Below are 24439 nucleotides of genomic sequence, written 5' to 3' on the forward strand. Positions count from 1 at the left end.
CCATCGCCAGCCATCAGTTCACTTGCTGTGCTGCCACCTAGCGAAGGAGAGCGCTCAGGTGAGACCTGTGGGCAAAAGTCTCGCCCTGGGGTGCCGAGGAGACCCACATGCCAGCTCCTCGGCCAACCATTAAGCAATTAGCTTACCCCAAGCTTTGATCAGATGCCCAGGAGTATGGTGGTGGTGTGCAGGAAACTCCCTCCTCACTGTTACTTAAGCTTCCTACTTCAGTTTGCATAAGAAAGAACACTCTTCCATTCACCCCCCAGGACCCATCCCCTTCTTTTGGTTAAAAACAGTTAGGCAGCCTCTTTGGGTCAAAGTATTTTCCACGACTCCTGGATGTTTTCCTGCCCCTTTCCACCGCTGCGATCTGACTGTTGAGTGTAGAGTTGTTTGTTGCCTTTACTGGAAGGAGTGGTGCATGTGCGCCTTTGTCTCTCCTGTGCCAAAATGCGCGGTTGGAGGAAGGAAAGCGGGGCTCATTCTACGTTGTGAAATATCAGTGCTCTTTTCTTCCGAACAATCACCCAGTCGTCCCTTTGTGTCTCCTGCACGTCCATCCATCTTGATTCCCTCGGAGGCAGGCGGCGAGCCCTGTACAGATGGGACAGACCTGCTCACACACCTCTCGTCGGCATCCCAGTGCAGTTGAGTTTGCTGGGCCTCGCTTGCATTCGTGATGTTCATTCACACAACCTGGACTCCAGAGTAGAGAGCAATCCCCGTCTGCTGTGGACATGATGCAAAAAGTCGAGCTTTTAGTTTCTGTACTGGCAGTGGGCTGTCTGAATCTCTCGTTGGTCCAGCTTTGTTTGTTGGGACTGGCTGGGAAAAATGTCAGTTCAGACATTGTCCTGCATCTGAGATAACTTCTTGAGATCCCTCTGTGTTAGCCAGTGCTTCCACGTTACTCAGGAATTGAAATTGTAGCTTTGTACTGGCCATGGACGGTGCCGCAATTGTAACCGTGGTCGCAATCTGAAATTATACAGGTTGGCTCTGGCTTTTAAAACACTTTCTCTGCAGGAACTGAGGACTTCGCGGCCAGGGTTCCACATGAGTGGGTAACGCCTTGATGTCACTCTGGGTGACGGGGAGGCGCTGGCGATGGCAGGCGCTTTGTCAATAGACATCAGGGAGAAAGTCGTGTTAGATAAATGTCACTTGTATTTGCAGTTGCTATGGATGGGTTTGTTTTTCTCCTTTAAAAAAACAAGCGGGCAGCTTTTTCTCTTGACAGTTTTCCTTTCAACCTTGTTTTGTATGGATTTTGTGCTGCTGCTTATTATGACATTGGACTGGTTCCCATAAGGAATTCGATCATTACCCGTTAGGGACCGGTTTTTAAAAATACTTCTAAATGTATTTATTTTTTTCTGCCGCGAGGTATACATGCTCTTCTGGTAAATAAGTCTGAGGTAAGCTATTGATAAGGGGACTGAGGAGCGCATTACATTTATTACATCCTTAATGAAGGAGCTCAAGAATGTCCTTAATAAATACTGGTGAACTCATGACTGCAATTACCCATCTCCAGCTCTCCCAGGAATAATGGGAACGGGCCACAGCTACAATAACTCTGCACAATCATCATTGACTCTGGCCCTATTGATTGTGATTAACCAAGATGTATGGAAAACAGTTTTAAGTGTTCAGTGCATGTCTCTCGTAAAGTCCATTAAGACTTTCATTATTTTTCAGTTGATGCTTCTTAAGATCCACTTTGATGTTTGCTGTGTGCCGGCCCGCAGAAAGACGCTGCGCTGTGGGATTGAGTTCATTTTGTTAATTGCATAATACAACATAGCCATGTTTCATAGAAAACAGTAAATACTCTTGCTTTCATTGATTGACAACAATCTTTGGGACTACTACACAGACAGGGCTCGGGTGAATAGTTCCTAAATCCTCTCCATTTGAAGGGCGTGGACGTTTCTGGAGAGGTGGGCACTGTATTTCCAAGGGCTTATGGCCGAGTGCTCGGGAGCCCTGAGAGCACTCTGGTCTTCCAGGCTGAGGTTGGTGAGGTCAGTGAGTGTGCACTCAGCACTGGTGAATGGCGCAGACTCTTAGGGTGTTTGTGACGTTTGCCTCAGGTTGATGTGCGTGGGACCGATACAGCTGTTAGGGTAGGAGGAGAGCAGGGTACCACAGTACCCCAAGGACAACCACTACGGCAGACCCGGCGTCAGCCCTGGTTTTAGAGGAGGTGACTTCTCACCTGAGTTTTGAAGGGACAACTAGAAGTTGGCCAAGTAGAACTTGGAGTGGGGCAGAGAGGCAAAAGACATGGCACAGGTGCCATTTCATGCGCCCAATACCCGCAGGGGCATTAAGAACCCAGGATAGCTTTCACTTTGCTGGTGAGATGACGGCCTGTAGTTTCCGAGTTCTTCCTCGGTGCCGGGTTCTCGGTGGCCACGACCACTTGGTTGGATTTGACTCAGATGAAATTATTTGCCATTTTATTCCTGGTGTGAAGCCTCCTAATGAGGCTCTTCTCGCCTGCCCGGATTCTGATCAGAGTAGAGTCACAACGCAAGGTCATTCATTGGGTGTGGCTGCTGCAGTGTGACCAGCCACTCTGCCTGTCCGCCCATGTCACTGTGAGGCACGGATTATGTCCGCCCAGCCCACGGGCTGAGATCAGGGGCTGTGCCTGGAAGGCTGGGTCACAGTACTGGCATCTAAGAGGTTCTGAATAGTGCCCATCAGTAGGGATGGCCCTGAAAAGCAGTACTTGTTGGAAGACACTGACCTCTGAGGAGACAGAGTGGCTGATGGGCTATGAGGAGAAACCTAGGGGCCAGTTTTGATCCGGCTGTGTGACTACAAGGTTTCCTGTGACTGAATAAGACATTCACCCCTACGTACTGCTTGGCATCCTGAAAACAACACTAGCCCTGCCCTTGATATGAATGGCCTTGAAAAAAAATATTTTGAGCCATTTAAGTTCTGGCACCTGGAAACAGAAGGGCAGCCCTCCTAGATAGTCACTTAAGAAAGAAGGTTAAAGATTGTCTTAAGCTGCTCAACATTTCTTCCTCTTTTTTCTTCTAAGCCAGTGATTCTCAACCTTCCTAATGCCGTGACTCTTTCCTCATGTTGTGCTGACCCCCCCCAACCATAACATTATTTTGGTTGCTACATCACTGTCATTTTGCTACTGTTATGAATCGGGCGACTCCTGTGAAAGGGTCATTCAACCCCCAAAAGGGTTGCCACCCCCAGGTGGAGGGTCTAGTCTCTCAGTGTAAGTAAGTACTCTGCTTATTAGAAACTGAGTAGTTAACAAAAGCTCTCCGGTGGCGAATCATTTTAAATGGACGATTGCTCTGGGCTGCCGGCCGGCTTCAGAGAGGCTCTGCTCCCATCCTTTCAACAGAAGATCAGCTGTGGTCTCTGGCATATTTAGTTAAAGGTAAACGCCACCTTGCCAGGCGTCAGAAAAGATGGAGGAAGAGTAGGGTGTCACTGGGGCACGTCTCTCTCTCTCCTCACTTGTTTCAGGCGTCTTTCTCCTTCCGTTTCGCTTTACTGTCTTTACCGGAGCTAATATGTTAGTTGCAGTTGTACTTTGCACACACACCAATTAGAGAGCCATCAACATTGGGGTCCAAAGGCTTACTGACAATGCAACTGTCCTAGTGGTGTCTTAATTGGTGGAGTGTAATTGTCATTAGGCAGCGATAAAGACATCTGGAGCTTTGGAGAAAAATCAGCCCTTTTCCCCCACCTCCCTTCGTTATTTGCCCCGGCTTCTTCTGGCCAAGGTTGTTAAGCATTTTTAGATCACATTTAGCGTTTGGTCCAGGTCCCTCTGCCCCAACCAGTGTTTCAGCCTCGTGCGAATGTCTGTTTCATTAGCACAGGTTCATTAGTGCGCCGCCTGACGCCCACTGCCGTGGGGCTTACACTCGGGTGAGACTTGCGAGCCTGCTGCTGAGTCATCCCGTGATCCCCACAGGAGCCGTGGAGTCGCTGTGCAGTCAGACATCTGTGCGATGGTCCCCCTCTTTGGCTGGGAAGAATGGAGTCACTTAAGTGGGCATTTATGGGAAAACTCAAGGCTTGCTGAAATTGCTTACCCCCTGTTTTGAAGAAATATACGAGGGGGCTTCCAAGTCCATGAAAAATGGAATAGAAAGGTATGGAATCTTTCCATGAACCTTTGGGAAGCCTCCTTGTGTTTGAAACTGCCATCGAGTCAATGCTGACTCATAGCGACCCTGTTATAGGATGGGGCGGGGGGTGCACTGTCCCTGTGAGTTCGAGACTACAACGCCTTGGAGCGGTACGGTGGTTTTTAACTGCTGACCGAACAGTTTGCAGCCCAGTACATCACCACTATGCCACCAGGGCTCCTTCATATATTTTTGGGGGTTTTTTTTTGGCTCCTTCATAATTTAAGCAGTTTATATAAACAAACACAAGAAGTCTATTGCGTGCTGTCTGTGGTGTTTAGCCAGTCATTTTGATCTTCGGCAGGAGAGGACAGGCAGTGGGCCTAAAGGAGGTGCCTCTCCAACCAGTGAAGTGGGTACTGTGGACACCTCCTCCAGGCACCGGTTATTTGCTGAGAATCAGCTGTGCTTGGCACTCAGGGGGCAGGGGAGGCAGGGGCAGAGTTCGGTGCTGAGATAGGGCTCTTCTCCAGGACTTTACAGCCCTGCTGAGAAGAAAAAGACCTGTGAAGTGTGGCAATCAAATAGCGGTAAATGGGATTGCTTCCTTTGTTCAGGTAAAGGGCACTGGTGAGTCAGAGAAGCCTGTGTGCAAGAGGCAGGGCCTGTTCTAGACCTTGTGGGGTGGGCAGGATTGGGCTGCCTTGCCTCAAGCTTGCCAGCACATTGAAAGCCCTGCTGCTCGGCCCTACTCTCTGAGAGTCGGGTTGCATTGGTCTGGGGGTGCTAGGGCATCAACCGTTTTAACAGCTTCCTCGCCCAATTCTAATCATCCAGCACTGTGCCCTGCTGGGCTGGGTTGTGAAGAGGCAAAGTGGTCCCCCAGGAAGGTGGCCAATGTGAGCAAGAATGTTTGCAGCTGGGGAATGCAGGCTTGCCAGGAGTCTCCCCCTTAGAGTGCTAAGGAAGAGTGGGCCATGAGGGGGCAGGGGGTGGAGGGCTGGAAGCTAGCTGTGGAGGAGGGTTTCTGGGGCTCGACCCTGGTATGAAAACTTCCTCAGTCAAGTGTTAATGGGCAAAATTTACAGCCCTCTTTCTAGGTGCTAGGCAATGCTCTCAAAATAAGTCATTGAGTGTACCGCGTCAAGCAAGACCTAGCGCCTGATCTCAGGAGCGTCTGGACTCTAGGGGAGACCGGCAGCGAGTCACTCTCCTGTAACTGTAAGCAGGGAAAAGTGCAGACTGCCAGCTAGGTGCATCACGGAGGGCCTGGTCCCATTTGGACAACGAATCCAGAAGAACGACTCATGTGACCAGGCGTATCAGAGCTCGGCCCATTGAAGGTGGCGAGACTCGGAAGCAGGGACATACATGTGAGGGACTAGCAGCTTCAGACTGGTGGCATTCTCTGGAAGGAGAACAGTGTGGGTGGTGGGCAAGTGGGGTGTTGAGCCCTACCCCCGTTTCTACACCAGTGCCCTAGGACTGATACTGCTAGGAACAAAAATAAGGGATTCAGAAATGTTTTCAGCCCTGCGTTTGAAGGGAGCGTACGTTTAATCTTAGTGTGTGGAGTTGCAATGTGAGTGAGAGCAAGTCTTCTCATTGGGACCCCCTGACATTTGACAGAGTGCACGCTTAAGAAGAAAAGAGATCAACATTTGTTTCTTACAGTGGAATTTTGTGTGGTTTGGCAGTGACAGCACTTTTCCCAAGTTTCATTATTGTTGCTTTGCGTCAGGATGCTGGTAAGGGAGCTGGGGGACCAGAGCATCACCGACTGAGGGTCTCTTTTCCATAAGCTTCTACTCCCTAAGGAAGTGCCAAAGGGAATAGTGGGAATACTGCTGAGGGGTGGCCCAAGGGACTCGTGGATTCCAACTCGTAGTCACCCTATTGAACAGGGTTTCCTAGGCTGTAAGCTTTTCGGAAGCCAACTGTGGCATCCTGCAGCCCGTGGGTTTGAGCCACCAAGTGCTTAACCACTGCGCCACCAGGGCTCCTGGTAGTCTAAAACTGAGCAAGACCAACAGGATGTAAAATCCACCTCCCCGGTTTGTGCGCATCTTACTCTCAGGATGTCTTGGTTCTCAGATCTCCTAAGTGCCTTCCTCCTCCATTCTTTTTGTTACCATCTCTGTATTTCGGAAAGACATTGCCTCCCACCCTCATCTTTGCTTTCTGAAGTAGCTAGTTCCTTTTGCACCAAATTTCCCCCCAAATATTTGACCACATACCATTGAGAAATTGAAGCGTGTGATTTTCTTCCAGTCTCTGGGCCGCCGTCCTTGCCGCGGCCTGGACGATCCAGGTTGACTCTGGTGGTTGTGGGCTGTGTCCCAGGGAAGAAGGGGGTTCTGGACCGCTGCCCGGAGCGCCCGGAGCCAGCTCGTGCCTTGGCTCTGGTGCTGTCAATCTCGGCCCTTGCTTGGGCATCCTCCGCCAGTCTCTGTGACACTCGTGTCGTGAGCGGTTTTATGTGCTGCAGGATGAGTGGCCAGAGCTCTGTCTCCCGGGTTTTAGAAAGTGTTTGGCTTCTCACACCCTCACTGGCACCATCCTGCAGGTAGTGCTCTGAATTCTCCAACCAGAGACGTTGTGTGACAGTAACCTTCAAATGAAGCAGCGCATGTCTTTACTGGAGACGAATAACTAGAAAGAACTATATTATGTAAATGTCGCCTCCACGAATTGGTTATTTCGTAGTTGATTAAAACAGCTTGCATGAGAAATTGGCCTTGTAGAGTCACTTCATAAATGCTTCATGTCCTGGATTTCAGCGATGAGATAAACCTTGGAGGGCATCTTGTTTGGCCTTGCTTGAGGTCGCAGTAGGACGCTGAGGCCTGCGTGGCTAGGACCTCAAGAGGCCCAGGGACCCACGTGGAATTGCCAGCCTGTCTGTGTGGCATGCCGTGAGCTCTTCCAGGCATCGCTCACACTCCTCCCTGAGTAGTTTCAGCATTGACTAGAAGTCTCTGTAGCAATCAAGGACCTTCGCTTAAAAGACTGCAGTGGCAGGCACTGCACCGCCTCATCATCTGCCCCTTCCATTATCCTGGGGGCCCTGAGTCTGAGCCCGGGCTGGCCCTGCCTTGGCTTTGATGGAGAGAGTCATTTGTTGGAGTGGCAGTGATAATAGGGGAGAGTGAGTGCTCCTATTTTCTAAGTGGGCAAAACCGGGGAGCGTCATGCATTTCGGCAAGAGCTTTCCATGAGAAGGCAGCATTGTCTGGCTGCTAGAGGCAAGATTTAATTGTTTCAGCAAATCAATTAGTCTTTAGGGACTTTAATCAGTCAAATCTGATGCATGGATGAGGTATTAGAAAGCTTGTGCCTGTTAGACCATTAGTTCTTAGTATGTGCAGTGTCTGTCTCTGTGGGTGTGGGTACGAGTGTTGCTTTTTCTCCCTCTTGTCTGTGGTGCCTGTGCAAATCCAGCTGCTTATGTACATTTTTGTCAGTGGTTCTTTCAGTAGCAGCGCATAAGGTTGTAAAAGTGCAAAAGGAGGGAAAACAAGCCGGTCGCAGTGCCTTATGACAACGTTCTCATTTGCTGTTGCCACCAGCGTGCCGTGAGAACAGAAGCCCGCTCGTGGCCTTCTGCCCCCGGCCGGCTTGCTGCCCTGGTGGAGTCCTCGTGGACGCCACCGTGCCCACATCTCGCATCTCTGTCGTTGCGGCACACCGCTCGTTCCCGCACAGCCCTGCTCTGCAAGCCCCTTTTGGAACCAAGTGTGCCCTTCTTTTCCAGATACACATCAGGAGACGTGCGGGTGTGGGACACCCGCACCTGGGACTACACCGCCCCCTTCCTGGAATCGGAGTACGAGGAGGACGAGCCTGGAATGCAGCCATATGTCTCCTTTGTGAAGATAAACTGCGCGCTGGCGGTAGCGGCCTATGAGGATGGTAAGTAACCACAACCCTCCTCCCGATTAAGAAAAAAAAAAGCATTACAAAAATTAAGCAGCTGTGGCTAACTCTAACCCCCATCCCCCAATAATCCTTCCATATATACACGGGGACACACACACACTCACACACACACACACACACTCACACTCACTCACACGTACTCCTGCCTTTATGTGAAGAAGTTGGCCAATAACCCTGAGTGCATTAGTAGGCATTGGAACACAGCACCCATTAAAAATGGTGTTTAATTCCGACTGGAACTGTCGGGCTGGGTGTTAGTCCCAGACACGAGCCTAGCCAAGCCATCTTAAGTAAATAACTTGTTTGGTGTAAAATATTAAATATACTTGGCCTACTTTCCCATTAGCCCCTACCGAGTCCAAAGTGAAAAGGGGAGACATAGTCTCTTGACAAATAGGGAAATAGAAAAAAGCTGCGTGTCCGGTCCCCCCCCCCAACTTTGCACCAGCATGCACTACGAGGTCATTTCTGGCAGTGCGGTGATGTGCTCTCTCGGAGACTGGAAGAGTTCGCTCTGAGTGAGAGCGCTTGTGCGTTGAGACAACCAAAGTCGTGATGGCAACAATGTATGGCCACTAGACATCCTGATGTCCTATCCTCTCGCTATCTCGCCCCTGACCTCGATGCACCCGTGGCTCTCTAGGAGCTCTGCTTACATACCTGGCCTGAGAATCGGACCACACACCATTTCTGAACGAGCGCATGGCTGCCGTGGCACTTTTGCAGTCCTCGGAGGCAGCGCAGCAGTGTGGGTGGGTGCAAAGGGACACAACTGGATAGTAAAGCAGCTAGTAGGGGGATGCTATTATATCCATATGCCATTTGAAATGAAAAATTGGGATTGGCAGCTTCCTTATTTCCATGTTGTTGCATCACAACCACTATTCTTTTGGTTTGGTAATAGTGGACATTACTGATGGATTAATTCCTTTTCAGTCTAGGCTGACTACTGAGAGTTTTGTGTTTCTTGAGACCCTGTGCAAGACCACAGGAGAACAGCGTGAGCAGATTTGCTCTCCTCCAAATTACCGAGTTTCTGCCTTTTTATAAACGGATAAGCCAATAGTGCAGCGCCTTTAAGGTTAGAATCTTACAGTTTTAGAATCATCTAGGAGCTGCCTCTGCCATACACATCCCTACAGATGGGAAGCGGAGGTCCAGAGAGACCAAAGGATTGGCTTGCAGTCACGTCACAAGTAGGTGGTGGTGATTGTGGCCCCCAGGGCCGCGGTGTATGCTTATGCCCTACTCTGCACAGAGACGTGTGTAGAAATGGGTGCCTGACTGATTTGTACCCTCTTATCTCAGAAATACATCTTGCGGATCATATGACTGATTAGAATTGTCCTTGTCACCCTTCACCTTACTATTGGGCCCCAAACTGGGAATCTATGTTCTCTGCTGAATCCTTGGCAATTAATCCTCTCCTCTCCCCCATGTAAAATGCAGGCATAGCTTTGCTTTTTTGCATTCTGCAGATAAAGCATTTTTCACAAATTGAAGTTTTAGGGTGACCCTGCACAGGGCCAGTGCAGTGACAACCTCGTGTGTTCACGTCATGTGTCTGTGTCACGTTTTGCTCATTCTTAACAATATTTCAAACTCTTTCATAATGCGATTGCACTCATAACGGACCACAATCTAGTGTCGGCATCACTACCTTTAAATGCACTGGGAAACCAAAAACTTCACATAGTGACGTTACCACGTGGTCTGCATTGGAACCTGTGATATTTTTGAACAGTGGTTGTATTTAACTAGAAAAAAAATTATAGTTAAAGTTCAAATAGCAAAAATTTATGAAGTATCCCTCCCTGTTCCAGAACCTTCTAAAATTGTATACTGGGGGGCCAACTCTATATATCTCTCTGTACCTTGCTTTTTTAATTATTATTATTTTTAACCTAGTGCCCTATTGTGGCAATCATAAAAGTAAGCCTCCTGTCTTTAACGACTGTGTTGTACCATACTGCGCGGTGAGACTGTAATTTATTAGGCTCTTCTTAATGAATGTTTGGGTTATTTATTATTAAAAACAGTGTCGCAGTATCCTTGTGGACTTGTGCAAGTATCTCCCTTGAGAAAATGATGAGCGTTTACTGGGTAGAAGCCTATTACAGATGCCTTAAGTTCTGACCAGTGTTGCCCACTTGCCCTCCAAAAAGATTTCACCAGTTTGTACTGTCTTCTAAAGTGCAGGAGCGAGCCTGTATCCTCTTACTCTCCCGATAGGAAAGAATGTCATTTTGATGTCATTTTTGTGTCACTCTGGTTAACCTGAAGTTCCACGAACATTGGGCATTTCCTGGAGTTTGGTCATTGCTGTTGTTCGGTGCCCTTGAGCCAGTTCTGATTCCTAGTGAGAACAGCACTTCCCGGGCCTGCTCCTCCCGCACAACTGTTCTCGTGTCGGTGCCCAGTGCTGCGGTCAGCATGTCAGTCCATTTTGTAGAAGGCCTTCCTCTCTTTTACTGCCCCGCTGCTTTACCAAGTAGGCAGTGCTTCTCCAGGGACTGGTCTCTCCGTGTCAGCAGACCCAAAGTACAGCAGGCAAAGTCTCACTTCCCTCGCCTCTAAGGAATATGGGGTCAGGCATAACTTAGTCCTTTAGGAAACATCCTCTCTCTTGAACACTTTCAAAAGGTCTTGTGCAGCAGATTTACCCAATGCAACGAACCATTTGATTTCTTGACCGCTGCTTCGATAGCGCAGTGATTGTGGATCCAAGCAAGACGAAATCCTTGACAACTTGTCTTTTCTTTGTCGTCATATTACCTACTCGTCCAGTTGTGAGGAGTTGGGGTTTCTTTACATTGAGTTGCAATCCATACCGAAGACTGCAATCCTTGATCTTCTTCTGCCAGTGCTTCAAATCCTCCTTGCTTTCGGCAGGCAAGATGTGTCATCTGCATAAGCCTTCCTCCAATGCTGAGGCCACAGCCTTCCTAGAAGCCAGCCTACAGATTGAATAAGAATGGTAAGAGAACACGACCTGCCGCACACCTCTCCTAACTCTAAGCTGTGCAGTGTGCCTTTTTTGTTTCTACAACTGCCTCTTGCTCCATTACAGGTTCTGCATGAGCACAGGGTAGTGTTCTGGAATTCCCATTCTTCTCAAGGCTGTCCGTAGTCCGTCATGATCCACACAGTCCAGTGCCTCAGCCTAGTCAATAACATGCACGCAGACGTCTTTCTGGTATTCTTCAGCCAAGATCCAGCTGACACCTGCAATGATAGCCTTTGTTTCACATCCTCTTCTGATCAGGCCTGCATCTCTGGCAGTTCCCTGTCAATTGTTGTTAGATGGTCTTCAGCAAAATTTTACTTGCATGTCATTTTAATGATATGGTTCAATAATTTAATGCTATTCTATACTTTGGGTCCTGTTTCTTTGGAATGGGTAGCTTCCGGTCAGTTGGCCAGTGAGTACTCCCAGTGATTCATCAGCTTGCTTTGAAACATTTCAGTTGGGATCCCATCAATTCCTGGAGCCTTGTTTTTGGCTCACACCTACAGTTTCTCTTAACACACCTACAGTTTCTCTTGAACTCCTCTCAGTATCGTTGGTTCATGTGCTACTTCTTGAAATGGTGGAATGTTGACTAGTTGTTCTTGGTCCAGTGACTCTGCATTGTTTCCATCATATTTTGATGCTTCCTGCATCATTCAATATTTAGTCATAGAATCTTTCAATATTGCAACTCAAGACTTGAATTTTTTCTTGAGTTCTTTTAGTTTATGATATGCTGAGTATGTTCTTCCTTTCTGATTTTCTACTTCTAGGTCTTTGCACATTTCAGTATAATATTTTACTCTGTCTTCTTGAGCTTCCCTTTGACATTTTCTGCTGGGTTATTAGTTGTTTCCATTTTATTCTCTGTAAATTGCTTGGTTTCGGTGTTGCCTCATTTTTCTTTTGGAGTGTTGATCCTCTCTGGTTGAAAAGAAAGGGTGAATATATATATATTATATTACATTACATTATATTATATTATATTTATTTCAAAATTTTCAGTTTGTAGTTTATCCTTCAGTGAACTTTGCTTGTGGTTTATTTTTCTCAATAGTAGTTGTGTGTATGTATGTGATTTTATCTTTCAATCTGAACGAGCTTTGTTTCTTCATTTGAGATGTTTGGCTAGGTCATACAGTTTAGGATTTAAATATCAGGACAATATGAATGGTGAACACTGAGGTAGGTATCTTTAGTTCCATCCATTTTTGTCTATTCCATTCTCCCTCCACAAGTGAATGTATTTTGCTTGCATGTATTTTTTTTATTGTCTTGCATACCCTCTCAGTATTTTGCATTACATATGCAAGCACACATGAACATCTTATCTCTTCCCTTCTTCCCCACACAAAATAGCATCCAGTTTTATACGGTACTTTTTCTACTTCAGACCTTCAAAGGCGGCTTGTTTCAGTCTAGAGGGAACATCTTCCTTCTTCACGCCTGCATAATAAATAGATTACAGAGTGCAAAGACTGTCATTTATTTACAGTCTCTTGTTGAAAAGCAGCTGGGTGGCCTCTGACCTCTTGTGGGTACAAATAATGTTGTGGTGAGAATCTTGCACCCTGGGCGTTTTGTGTGTCTTCCAAAAGGACGGTGGCTTATGAAAGGGAGGCAGGGGTCACGGTAAATAGAAATGAGGTCCTTCCATGTTGTAGTCTCACCAGCAGAACGAGATGGCTCCATGTGCTAGTCTCACCAACAGAGGACCGGTGTGGATCCTCTGCCCCTGCCAACAAAGTGCATTTAAAATTGTTGGATAACTGTCCGAGGTGCAGATAAGGAAGGCTGTTTAATTTGCATTTCCCTTAGTGTGACAGAGAGTGATTTTTTTATCTCCTCCACTAGGTACCCGTCTTTGTTTAGAAGTCCTAGTGTAGTTCTTGGTTGCTAAGGGGAAAGTCAGCAATTCAGACCCACCGGTGGCTCAGCAGGAGCAAAGACCCAGTGGTCTGCTTACGGAAAGATTGTAATCCAGAAAACAGAACCACCAGAATGAGAACATTCGTGCCCTGTCAAGAATGTGAGCAATGCCACTGAGCCATTGCTAGGGAACATGTAAAAACGGGACTGCTGTGCCATCCTGCATAGAGAACGCGATCAGATGCTGTTTACAGGAGGATGAAGGCGTAGGGACCCTGTAGCCCTCTGCTGTCCCCTGTAGGGTCTCTATGAGTGGAAACGGGTGCAGCGGCACCCCGCCACCACCTGCTGCTCGTAGTGTTTCCATCGCTTTAGTGTTAGGACTTTTATTACGTATTTCTGTATTTACATCTTGATCATCCTCAATGGGATGGGGTATGGATCCAGGTACACCTCGACCCCAGACCTCTTCCTAGAAAGGCCATTTCTGCCTCACTGATTTGAGGCTCAGCGGGCTGTTAGCTAGGACGTTTGCCTTTGTATTGACCTCTGTTCTGTTCCGGTAGGCATGTTTTATAGCTTATACCTTCATATTTGTCCATCTTGCCCTTTTGGGTTTCACATGATAATCAGGAGAATTCCTTCTAGTGCACAACAGTGTTCTCCCAAAGTGGACAGTACTACCCTTTGGGGGGCACTGGAACAGTCTAGGAAAACTGCAAACACAGATGCTTATACTTTATCCTGGATATGGGATTTGGGACCAACGTTCGAAATTGCCATGGGACACCAACTCATTTTATTTTTTCTGTAAAGAAGGGCAGCAGGCCAATTTGGTTTGGGAACCTATACGCTATGTCATCTATAGAATACTTCCATTTTTATGTTACTTTCTACTCTATATGATGCAATCTATGTACAGTACTACTATACAATATGATCCTATACTTACTATAGTATTCCATGTTTCCATTATATTCTATACGTAACACTACACAATTTATGTCCAGTACTATTCAATACAATGTTTACATTCAATTCCGTATACTGCATTCCAAATATCATGTTTATGTCACATCCCATTGTCTACATTTTCTTTTATTTCTCAAGTTCATTTTCGTTTGCACGATTATTTCCTCAAGAGCTCCGTGTTTTCTGGTTCATCCTTACTCTGAGCTGTTTCACTAGTCTGATCAGGACTGTCACTGTGTCTGGGGTAAAAAGTAACTTCTCTTTCTTCCCCCAGACCTCAGGTGGCACTGTCTTGGGTCCCCTTCAGGGTAACAGATGACACTCTGATGTCTGTACCAGCATATTCATGAAGAGCTACTCTGGGAAAGGCAGACTGAAAGGGCATTGCCGATAACCAGCTGCACCTTTTCCTACTGCTCCCTTCCAGCAGCTACAGGCACTTCTTGGACAGAACGAAGCAGAAAGGAGATTTGCCTTGTGGGGGCTAGAGCACAAGACTATGATAATAAAATGAGTTAATGAACTTGAGCTCTTTGGTTTTGCCAGAGGAAAGCTCTGCAGGTGCCGCCGGAACACCCCCCTGGCTGATCTGGTCTGCACACATACCCTCCATAGCGGGAATCCGATTCCGAGGGAGGGGGACGCTGCTAGGGAGGGGGCACGAAGCAAGATGCATCAGACATTCTTTTTAGCCTCTTTGCCCTGCAGGGACACTGGACACGCACCTGGGGTGTTGAGATTTGGCAAGGTGAGCCACAGTTGTGATTTTTTGAATTCCAACCCACTGGCCTCATATTTCTTCTGCCTTGTTTCCGATTGTCAGCACTGGCCCTCCTCCAGTTTGATTTTACCACTAATTGTGTTGCACGTTACCGTACCGAAATGAATCAAATAAAAATGCTTTTCCTGGAGCATTAGATAAAGCAGGCGAAGGTTCTGAGTAATGAGCAGATGCTGCTAATGCAGGGACAGTGCAGACCTTGCCAGGACTCCATCTGCTCCATGCTTGCCTGCCTTTGGCCTTGAGCCATGGCATTAGGAATGGCAGTGTGCACGAAACCGCTCCCTGGCCACGGAGTTTGTCTTGAAAACTCACCCTTTGATAAAAAATGAGATTACACACTTCTTGGGTGCAAAGAAGTTCTTACTTGTCCCGGAAGTAGAGAGAGGCAGTAAAGACCAGCCTGTGGGAACCTGGGTGGGGACCACCAATACTTCTCTTTGCATGGCACCATTGAGCAAGGCAACACAGCTTATCCACGTGTGCAGCACTCCGGTGCAATTGTCTGAGCACACACATGCTCCATTGTCAGGACAGAGCCTGCCCAGGGCCGAAGCGACTCTGCTTTCTCATTTACTGACATGCTAACAATGGACGGGAGTGGGTCTCTCCAAGCTTCATTTTCGTAGTAAACAGCAGGGGCCAGCTTTGGTTAGCTGGTTCTGGAGACTGAGTACTTCTAAAGCTTTCAGTATCCTATTATGTGTAATAAGCAAGCAGTCCTTCAATTGTTACGCTTGTTTGTTGATGATGGCATGTAACATTTGAATGCACTATGCAAACATATGACCCCCCTTTGATCAACATTGAAGTGTTAGAAATAGATTATCAACATGCTAAAGCACTGTTTGGGAGATGGCTAGGATGATTGTGGATGTGTTTTGTGAAAATGTCTTTTTTCCGAGGCATGTTGTTTCTGTTCGTCTTCCTCTTTAACAAAAGTTCTTCCCTGATAATTTTGCCTAGCCTGATAGATCTAGGAGTCTTCTTATTCAGGCATTGAACAACAACAACAACAACAAAAACCCCAACAAACAAACAAAAAAACAATCATCTGACTGGGGGGGGGAAAGGAAAGAAAATACTCGAGTGATAGTTTGAAATTTCCAGGAACATTAAAAAAAAAATTTAAGGTATGGTCCCTTTAAAAGAAAGGCTACATTTAGAAATCTAAACCGTTTTCAGTAGGATGTGTACATTTAAGAGAGACTCAGAGAGGACTTTATTTAAGGATAGAAGTTCCAACAGGAGGTGGTTCTTTGATGGTTAGGAGTAGTTCTCAAGGCATTGAACTTTGAAGCCAGTGGACCCCTGACATGACCTCAGGTATTAGATTCTGCTGCGTGGACAAGCCAAGGATGCTTACTGGCCTAGTGGGCTAAGCATTGGACTGCCATCTGCAAGGTCAGCAGTTAGAAACCATCAGCTGCTCCATAGGAGAAAAATGAGGCTGTTTACTCCTATAAAGACTGATAGCCTTGGAACCCGTCAGCGGACCTCTGTTCTACTCTGTGGGGTCGCTGTGAGTTGGAATTGACTCAGTGGCAGTGAGTGAATCACGGACAAGCCAGGGAGACTGTATTTATGTGATTGAATAAGTTATTAAGTAAAAATCCATTCAAGGGTTTGTTTGTTTTCAACTCATCAATGGAGAAAGTTTGAGTTGTATCTCTACTTGCAGATAGACACCTTGGCCTGAATATGAATATAACGGAATAGCCAGGCGGTGTTTCTCAAGTGGGACTCCACAGATGTCCCCTTGAGTGATAGTTGTGGAGATTCTAAGAACATTAAAAAAAATAAAACTTTCCACTCATCAGCATGATGGTGTTTCAAAGGTAACGTCATTATGTTAAAATTGGCACTATGCAAAAATGGAAACATTTTATTTCAGGTCATTTGTCCAATTTTTTAATTTAACAAAATCATGAAATAATAGCTAAGATTTGCTTTTGTTTCACATACTTTGGACATGTTATCAGTAGAGAGACCCCCTCAAAAAAAAATTACAAGGATCTACATGTGACCTCTTCCCAGGGGGACAGACAACAGAAAAGTGGGTGAAAGGAGACGTCGGACAGGGCAAGATATGACAAAATAATAATTTATAAATTATCAAGGGCTCATGAAGGAGGGTGGGGCAGGGAGGGAGGGGGAAAAAAGAGGACCTGATGCCGGGGGCTTAAGTGGAGAGGAAATGTTTTGAGAATGATGAGGGCAATGAATGTACAAATATGCTTTACACAATTGATGTATGTATGGATTGTGATAAGAGTTGTATGAGCCCTTAATAAAATGATTAAAAATAAATTAATAAAATAATAAAAAAAACACACAAAAAACCCCAGCTCACGGCCAATGAGTTGATTTTGACCTGTTAGGATCCTGTAAGACAGAGTTGAACTTCCTCTGTGGGTTTGTAGTAAAGCCTCATCTTTCTCCTGAGGAGCAGCTGGGCTTTAGAAATGCCGACCTTGTGGTTTGCAGCCCCTCTTGTACCCACTACACACCAGGGCGCCTTGCAGGAGAGACCAGCCTCTGAAAAAAGACATCAGACTTATTAGAGGGCTTCATACAGAGAAAGAAAGTGCTGATTACTCCCCCAAAAGAAATAACAAGGGTATGTATTACGTAAGCTATCCAGAAAATGTACTTTTAAATATTGTGTAGGAAAATGTTCTCAGTTTTCTTCATTTTGTTTGTTATGTCAGGTAAATTGTAGAAATTGTATAAGTACTAGAGCGGTATAAAATTTTATTAAAATATAGCCTTGGTGTCATGGTATTAATTACCATTGTGATGTTAAGTCTCACTTTAATAGTATTTTAAAACATACATTGAAGCATTAGACCATCATATATTACTCTTAAATGTATCTAGTATTTTTTGGTCTAAAATGGGGTTATCCAGAATTCGAGTATCTTAATGATATTTTGTTAAATGATGTTGGCTTAGGATACTTTAAAAATTGATCTTTGGCCTCCTAAAATGTATAATACAAAATGATTTTTTTTTTGAAAAAAAAAAAAGATGACCCTCAGTGAGATAGGTTGATGCAGGATATAAACAAAACCATTGTAGAGATGACGCAGGGCCAAGCAGTTTCTTTCTGCCCGACCCTGGGTCCTGATGAGTCAGAACTGACTGCACAACACCTGGCCACGACAGCAACAGGTCTCCCCTGTGCTCCGCCCTCAGGTGAGGCCAGGTACACATTATACCTCTGCAGAGAAGGGGCTTGGGGAGACACAGCTGGGTAAAGTCAGCCTGCGACCTGAAGCCTGCTCTGACCTCCAAGTTGGTAGGTCACCAAGGCTGGGGACTTCCTGGAGGACCCTGGAAGCCTGGCTGAGCACCCACCCACCCAGGGTGCAGGCGTCCGGCCCCTTGTTTCACTCACTTTGGAGTGTCATTAAACTCCACACTTTCTTTACCCCCAAACAGCTTCTCTGTGCCTCCTTCTCTTCTCCATTCCCACCCTACAACACCTTTGAGCTGCAGGGCCTCGGGCTGCGTAAGAGCTGGGACCCCACCGCATGCATCTTGGTGCTGCATGGTTGCCCAGAGGGAGCGAAGGGTGCATAGTAGATGGTAGTTAGGTTTTTTTAACCATTGTTGTCAATGCAAAATTTTGGAGAACAAGAAAACACGTGAAGAGTAGGCACGTATTTTTATGGTCATCTTTAAAAAAACAAAGTAGAATCTGGATCTTTTGCCTTTGTGTGTGAACCGTGCTGCAGGATTTTGATCTCTGGATTTGCCCTTTGCGTTCACAAGTTATTGGTGCCCAGTGATATACCCACGTGCCTGAGCTTAGCTTTTAATGCCATGTTTGTCCTGCTGAGGGGTCCACAGGGGAATTTTACAGGGGTCTGCAAGTTCCCAAAATCAAGAAACACCAGAGAGAAAAGGCTCATGCTCTTCAGCATAGCTTAGCAGATGATCCGTTTCTGGTATAGCCAGACATTTTGGAACTTGCTAGTATAAATATCATTCAGGGGAAAAAATTGGCACATCAAATTTATGATACAAGATTTGGTGTTCAGAACTTGGTTTCCTGGGGTAGTTTTATCGAGAACCAGTTTTTAATAACACACAATATGCTTCACAAATGCAGAATGGTGGTTCTGTCTTCTCACCGTTAAGGTGAAAACTCCAAGGAGTAGTAAGTAGCACTTACTGCAGCTTTGGGGAGATTGTTTAAACTAGAGAAATGAATGGTGTAGTAAGTTGTGAAATGTACCTAACAAGACAGCATGAATTTGCCTTTTGGGAGGAAGATCAATTGGATGTTAAGTGTTTACTCTATTAATAATTTCAGTATATGCTTCTTGTTGGTGCTCAGTGCCGCCCAGTCGTGTCTGACTCACAGTGGCCCTGGCATGACATAGGATGGTGCTTAACGAAACACTGCCCAGTGCTGTGCCATTCTCACGAGTGTCAGGCGTGAGCCTCTTGCTGCTGCCACTGTGTCTCACTCTATCTTGTCCAGTCTTCCTCTTTTTCACTGCCCTTCTGTTTTACCAAAGATAATGTCCTTTTCCAGCGGCAAAAGTACATCAGATGAGGCCTTACCATCCTTGCTCCCTACTAAGGAGCATTGTGGCTGTACTTCTTCCATGACAGGTTTGAGTGTTCTTTTGGAAAGATGGAGACTTTCAGTCTTCTGGCCAGCACCATAAAACTCAACCGTGTCCAGTCTTCTTCCATCTTCCTTAATCAAGGTCCACCTGCCACGTGCACACGAGGCGATTGAAAATCCTGTGGCTTGGGTCGGGTACCCCTTAGTCCTTAAAGTGACATCCCTGCTCTTCAATACTTTGAGGAGGTCTCTGCATCAGATTTGCCCAATGCAATGCATGTTTGACCTCTTGATGGCTGCTTCCTTGAGCATTGATTGTGGGTCCAAGAAAGATAAAACCCTTGACAACTACCATCTTTTCTCCATTTAACATGATGCTGCTGCTGGTATGATGGTGATGATCTGGTTTTCTTTACTAATCTACACTGAAGGCTGCGATCCGTGATCTTCATCAGCAGACACCGCCATGATTTCAGCCAGCAAGGTTGATCGTGTGCATACTGGGAAATGGCTTTTCTCCAGTCCTGATGCTGCGTTTGTTCTTCATGTAGTCTATCTTTGATGATTTGCTCAACATACAGATTGAATAAATATGATCAAAGGATACGACCGTAAAGCACGCCTTTCTTGATACTAAACCACGCACTGTACCCTTGTTCTGTTGAAAGGACTGTGTCTTCATCTATGTACTGGTTCCGCATGAGCACAATGAAGTGTTCTAGAATTCCCATTCTTGGTGCTATCCATAATTGGTTTTGATCCACAGTCAAATGTCTTTGTATGTTCAATAAAGCACAAGTGAACATTTTCCTGGTGTTCACTGCTTTGAAGACAAATTCTATTTGATGTCAGCAATGATATCCCTTGTTCCACATCCTCTTCTGAATCCAGCTTGAATTTCTGTCAGCTCTCTGTCAGTGTGCTGCTTGTTAGCATTATTGGATGATCTTCATCAACATTTTATTTGCATATAATATTTATAATTTGAGCATCTACTGGGTCACCTTTCTTTGGAATGGGAACAAACTTGCATCTCTTCCAGTAGATTGGCCAGACAGCTGTCTTCCCGATTTCTTTGCATAGACAAGTTGAGTTCCCCCTGTACTTCATCAGCTTGTGGAAACATTTCCATTGGTATTCCATCAGCTCCTGTTGTATGGTTTCTTTGCTAATGCCTTCATTGCATTTTGAATTTCTTCCATCAGTACCATCGGTTCTTGGTGATATATTTCCACTATCTTCTATTCATGCTTTCTGCATCATTCAGTATTTGCCCTTAGAATATTTCAATATAACAACTCGAGTCTTGGAATTTTTCTTCAGTTCTTTCAGCTTGATACATGCTCCAGCATGTCTGTTTTGGTTTTGGTATTCTAAGGTCTTTTCACAGTCACAGAGAGTTTTCCTTCTGTGACAGGTTTTCTCTGTAGAAGGAATGATAGGATTAGAAAATCATGGTTTGATAAGCATCATAAATTGATTCAAGCAAAACAAAGCAAACCCCAAAGAACTCATGGCAAAGTTAGTGGGTGACTGTGAGATTATATTTTACATAGTCTCAGAGAATCTCCCTCACACACATACAGAAACCAACGCACACACACCACTTAATAATTACAAGGGTAGAAAAATAAACTTGCAGATGTCATGTTAATTAAAATGATTGAGTAGCATCATCAGTAACTGTCTCCGTTCACATCCTGTGTCACACAGTAGGTTCAGGAGAAGAACAGCTTCACTGTGCTGACCATCAGAAAAAAGGCTAGAAGAAATAGGAAGCCTGTGAAAGAATGGGTACAATTAAATTACGATGCTGGTGGAGAATATTGCGGGTACCGTGGACTGCCTGAAAAACAATTCTGTCTTGGAAGAAGTACAGCCTTATAAGCAAGAATGGTGAGACTTCACGTCACGTACTGTGAACCTATTTTTGGGAGAGACTAGTCCCTGGAAAAGGACATCGTGCGTAGTAGAGGTTCAGCAAAAAAGAAGACCCCTGATAAGATGGAATGACCCAGTGGCTGCAACCATGGGTGTATACACACTTGTGAGGATGACGGGACCTGCCAGTGCTTCACTCTGTTGTGTGTAGGGTGGTTAGGAGGCAGTGCCACCTCTGTGGCACCCGTTGTTGTTAGGTGCCAGTGAGTGAGTTCCGACTCCTAGCGACCGACCCTTGTGCACAGCGCAGGTAAACACCACGTGGCCCTGTGCCATCCTGCTCACAGTTGGTTCCTGTGCTTGAGCCCATTGTTGCAGCCACTGTGTCAGTCCATCGTGTTTCGGACCTTCCTCTTTTCTGTTGCCTCTCCACTTTATCAAGGATGATGTCCTTCTCCAGGGACTGGTTTCTCCTGACAACTTGTCCAAATTATGTAAATCGAAGTCTCGCTATCTTTGCCTCCAAGGAGCAGTCTGGCCATATTTCTTCCAACACAGATTTGTTTGTCCACATTCAAATGCATTGATTCTTCTCCAGTCTTCCTGACTCACTGTCCAACTTTCACATGCATAGGAGGCAGTGGAAAATACCATGGCTTGAGTCAGGCGCACCTTAGTCCTCAAAGCAACACCCTTGCTTTCCAGTCCTCTACAGAGGTCTTGTGCAGCAGTTACCTAATGGCAGCACCTATCAACAGCAACGATGTACTGATGTGCTCATCCCCGGGACGAGTCTGGCTGTAGATTATTACTCTGTGGGTTCAGTGGCACCTAGCCGCTGCCACCACAGTCGATCCATGAAACAATAAAACCCAGGAAAACAAACTTCTGGCAAAGTTGCCATGGAAATTCAGTGGGGGAAACGATGGTCTTTTCATTCTCTAGAACAAGTGGACATGTGTCCCCTTTCCCTCCCCAAAATTAATTCTTCTCTTCATTCCTTATGTAAGTTATCTCAACATGGATTTTAGAGTTAAATGTAAAACTTCTAGAGCAGTGGTTTTCAACCTTCCTAACGCTGCGACCCTTTCATATAGTTCCTCATGTTGTGGTGGCCCCAACCATAACATTATTTTCATTGCTACTTCATCACTGTCATTTTGCTACTGTTATGAATCGGGCAACCTCTGTGAAAGGGTTGTTCGACCCCCAAAGGGGTCAAGACCCACAGGCTGAGAACTGCTGCTCTAGGTGAAAACAAACTACTTCTGTGAGCTTGAGCTGGGCAAAAAGAAAAGATTGATAAGTTGGATTTCATCCCAGTTAGAAACCTCTGCTGGAAGCACACCAGCCTGTGTGACCATGAGGTGTCGACAGGATCAGGCATCAGGCTTCAGAAGACCCAAAGCAAATAATCATATCAATGCGAATGAGGGGGGCTGGAGTGGAGCCCCGAAGCCGATCTGTAGAACATTGTACATCCCATCACAGAAGGGTCACAAGAAAGGGACGAGCCAGCCAGGGTGCAATGTAGCACCGATGAAACACAACATTCCTCTAGTTCTTTAATGCTTCCTCCCCACCACTATCATGACCCCAATTCTACCTTACAAATCCAGCTAGACTAGAGCATGTACTCCGGCACAGATAAGAGCTCTCAACACACGGAATTCAGGACAGATAAACTCCTCAGGAACAACAATGGGAGTAGCAATCACATGAGGGTAGGGGGAATGGGGGGAGAAATGGGGAACTGACTGCAATGATTGGTGTCCCCCATCCAGGGTGATGAACAACAGAAGCATGGGTGAAGGGAGACAGTGGACAGTGTAAGTTATGAAAATAATAATTTGTAATATATCAAGATAATGAGGGTGGGTGGGAGGGAGGGGAAACATGAGCTGATACCAAGGGCTCAAGTAGAAAGAAAATGTTTTGAAAAGGATGATAGCAGCATATGTACAAATGTGCGTGACAATGCATGTATGGATTGTTGTAAAAGCTGTAAGAGCCCCCAATAAAATGCTTTTAAAAAATAAGACAAAAATAAAATAGTCATGATGGGGGAGGGGAAAACCTCTGCTCATCGAAACACACTGAAGAAAACGAAAAGGCATCCCATAAATGAGCAGAAAATGTTTGTAAAATATGTACTTGATGCAACAAGTATCTAGAATAAAGAACTCTTATAAAATACCAGCCGCTCTGAAGAAGACAGAGGAAGCTTTCTGCTCTTGTAAAGAGTTAGTCTCAGAAACCCAAAGGGTCGGTTCTACTCTGCCCTATAGGAGTGCTATGAGTTGGAATAGACCCAACGACTTTGCCTTTTTTTGTTTGCTTTTGAGCCCTGGTGGCACTATTGGGGTAAGCACTAGACTGCTAACCAAGAGGTTGTAGGTTCAAACCCACCAGCTGCTCCACAAAGATGAGGCTGTTTGCTCCCAGAAAGATTTACAGCTTCAGACTCTATGCAGGGTTGCTATGAATTGGAATTGACTTGAAGACAGTGGGTTGGTGGGGAGCAGATACCAGCTTTATGGAGAGCATTTATTCCACTTCTAGTCGGGACATCGAGGCTGGTGATGCTCTTTCAGCGTCTACACTTCTCATGGCTTATTCACGTGGGCTCTCACATACACCCCAGGTGCCTCTATCTGAAATGTTATCTTTGACCCCAGCGGTGTACTGAAGTCGGGTGTGGCACATGCCCTGGCAACACAGTGCTGTTTCTATTAACCCAGTGCGGCCCAAGATCTTCTCTCAAGTGCAGTGGACACCAGAAGTATATTGAGGGGGCACTTGGTCAGTCCAAGGGGGTGCCAGATGAGGTGCCACAAATATGAGTGTGAAAGGGGACTGACCGAGGCAGTCAGATAAGAAGGAGACGAGGCTCTCTGCTGATGGGGCACTGCTCCCAATGTGTATTGATCTTGAAGTTGAAGAGTGGGAGCCACACATTTCAGCTTGTGAATGAAGTACTTAAGACAGATTTTTCTCTATTTCGTGTGTGCTTTATTTTACTATCCTTTTGTCTAGCGTAGACGAAAAGTGGGATTTCTATGGCTCCCTGCCTTTACTCTTAGGAGGGACAGCCCTGGAGAAAGCACTACTCTTCACCGAACTCTGGTGGCCCACAGGGAGCACTAATGGTGCTGTGGGCTGAACATGGGGCTGCGAACTACAAACTCATCCGTTCAAACCCATGAAGTGTCTCTGAAGAAAGATGAGGCCGTCTGCACCTGTACAGGTTTACAGTCTAGGAAACCTGGAGGAGCAGC

General features: G+C 46.0%; 1 protein-coding gene across 2 annotated transcripts in view; it reads left to right on the top strand.

Annotated features, from left to right (window-relative positions):
• The window catches only part of FBXW8 (F-box and WD repeat domain containing 8), a 133807-nt gene that overhangs the window by 55600 nt on the left and 53768 nt on the right, over nt 1–24439 (top strand). For both annotated transcript variants that reach the window (XM_045296761.1, XM_045296760.1), the window contains exon 5: nt 7882–8039. In XM_045296761.1, the coding sequence (XP_045152696.1) occupies nt 7882–8039 (158 nt within the window). The remainder of the gene's footprint in view (nt 1–7881; nt 8040–24439) is intronic.

The sequence above is a fragment of the Echinops telfairi genome, unplaced genomic scaffold (assembly GCF_000313985.2).
Source record: "Echinops telfairi isolate 266 unplaced genomic scaffold, ASM31398v2 ScPeMD7_7412;HRSCAF=8450, whole genome shotgun sequence".
Taxonomy (NCBI): Eukaryota; Metazoa; Chordata; class Mammalia; order Afrosoricida; family Tenrecidae; genus Echinops; species Echinops telfairi.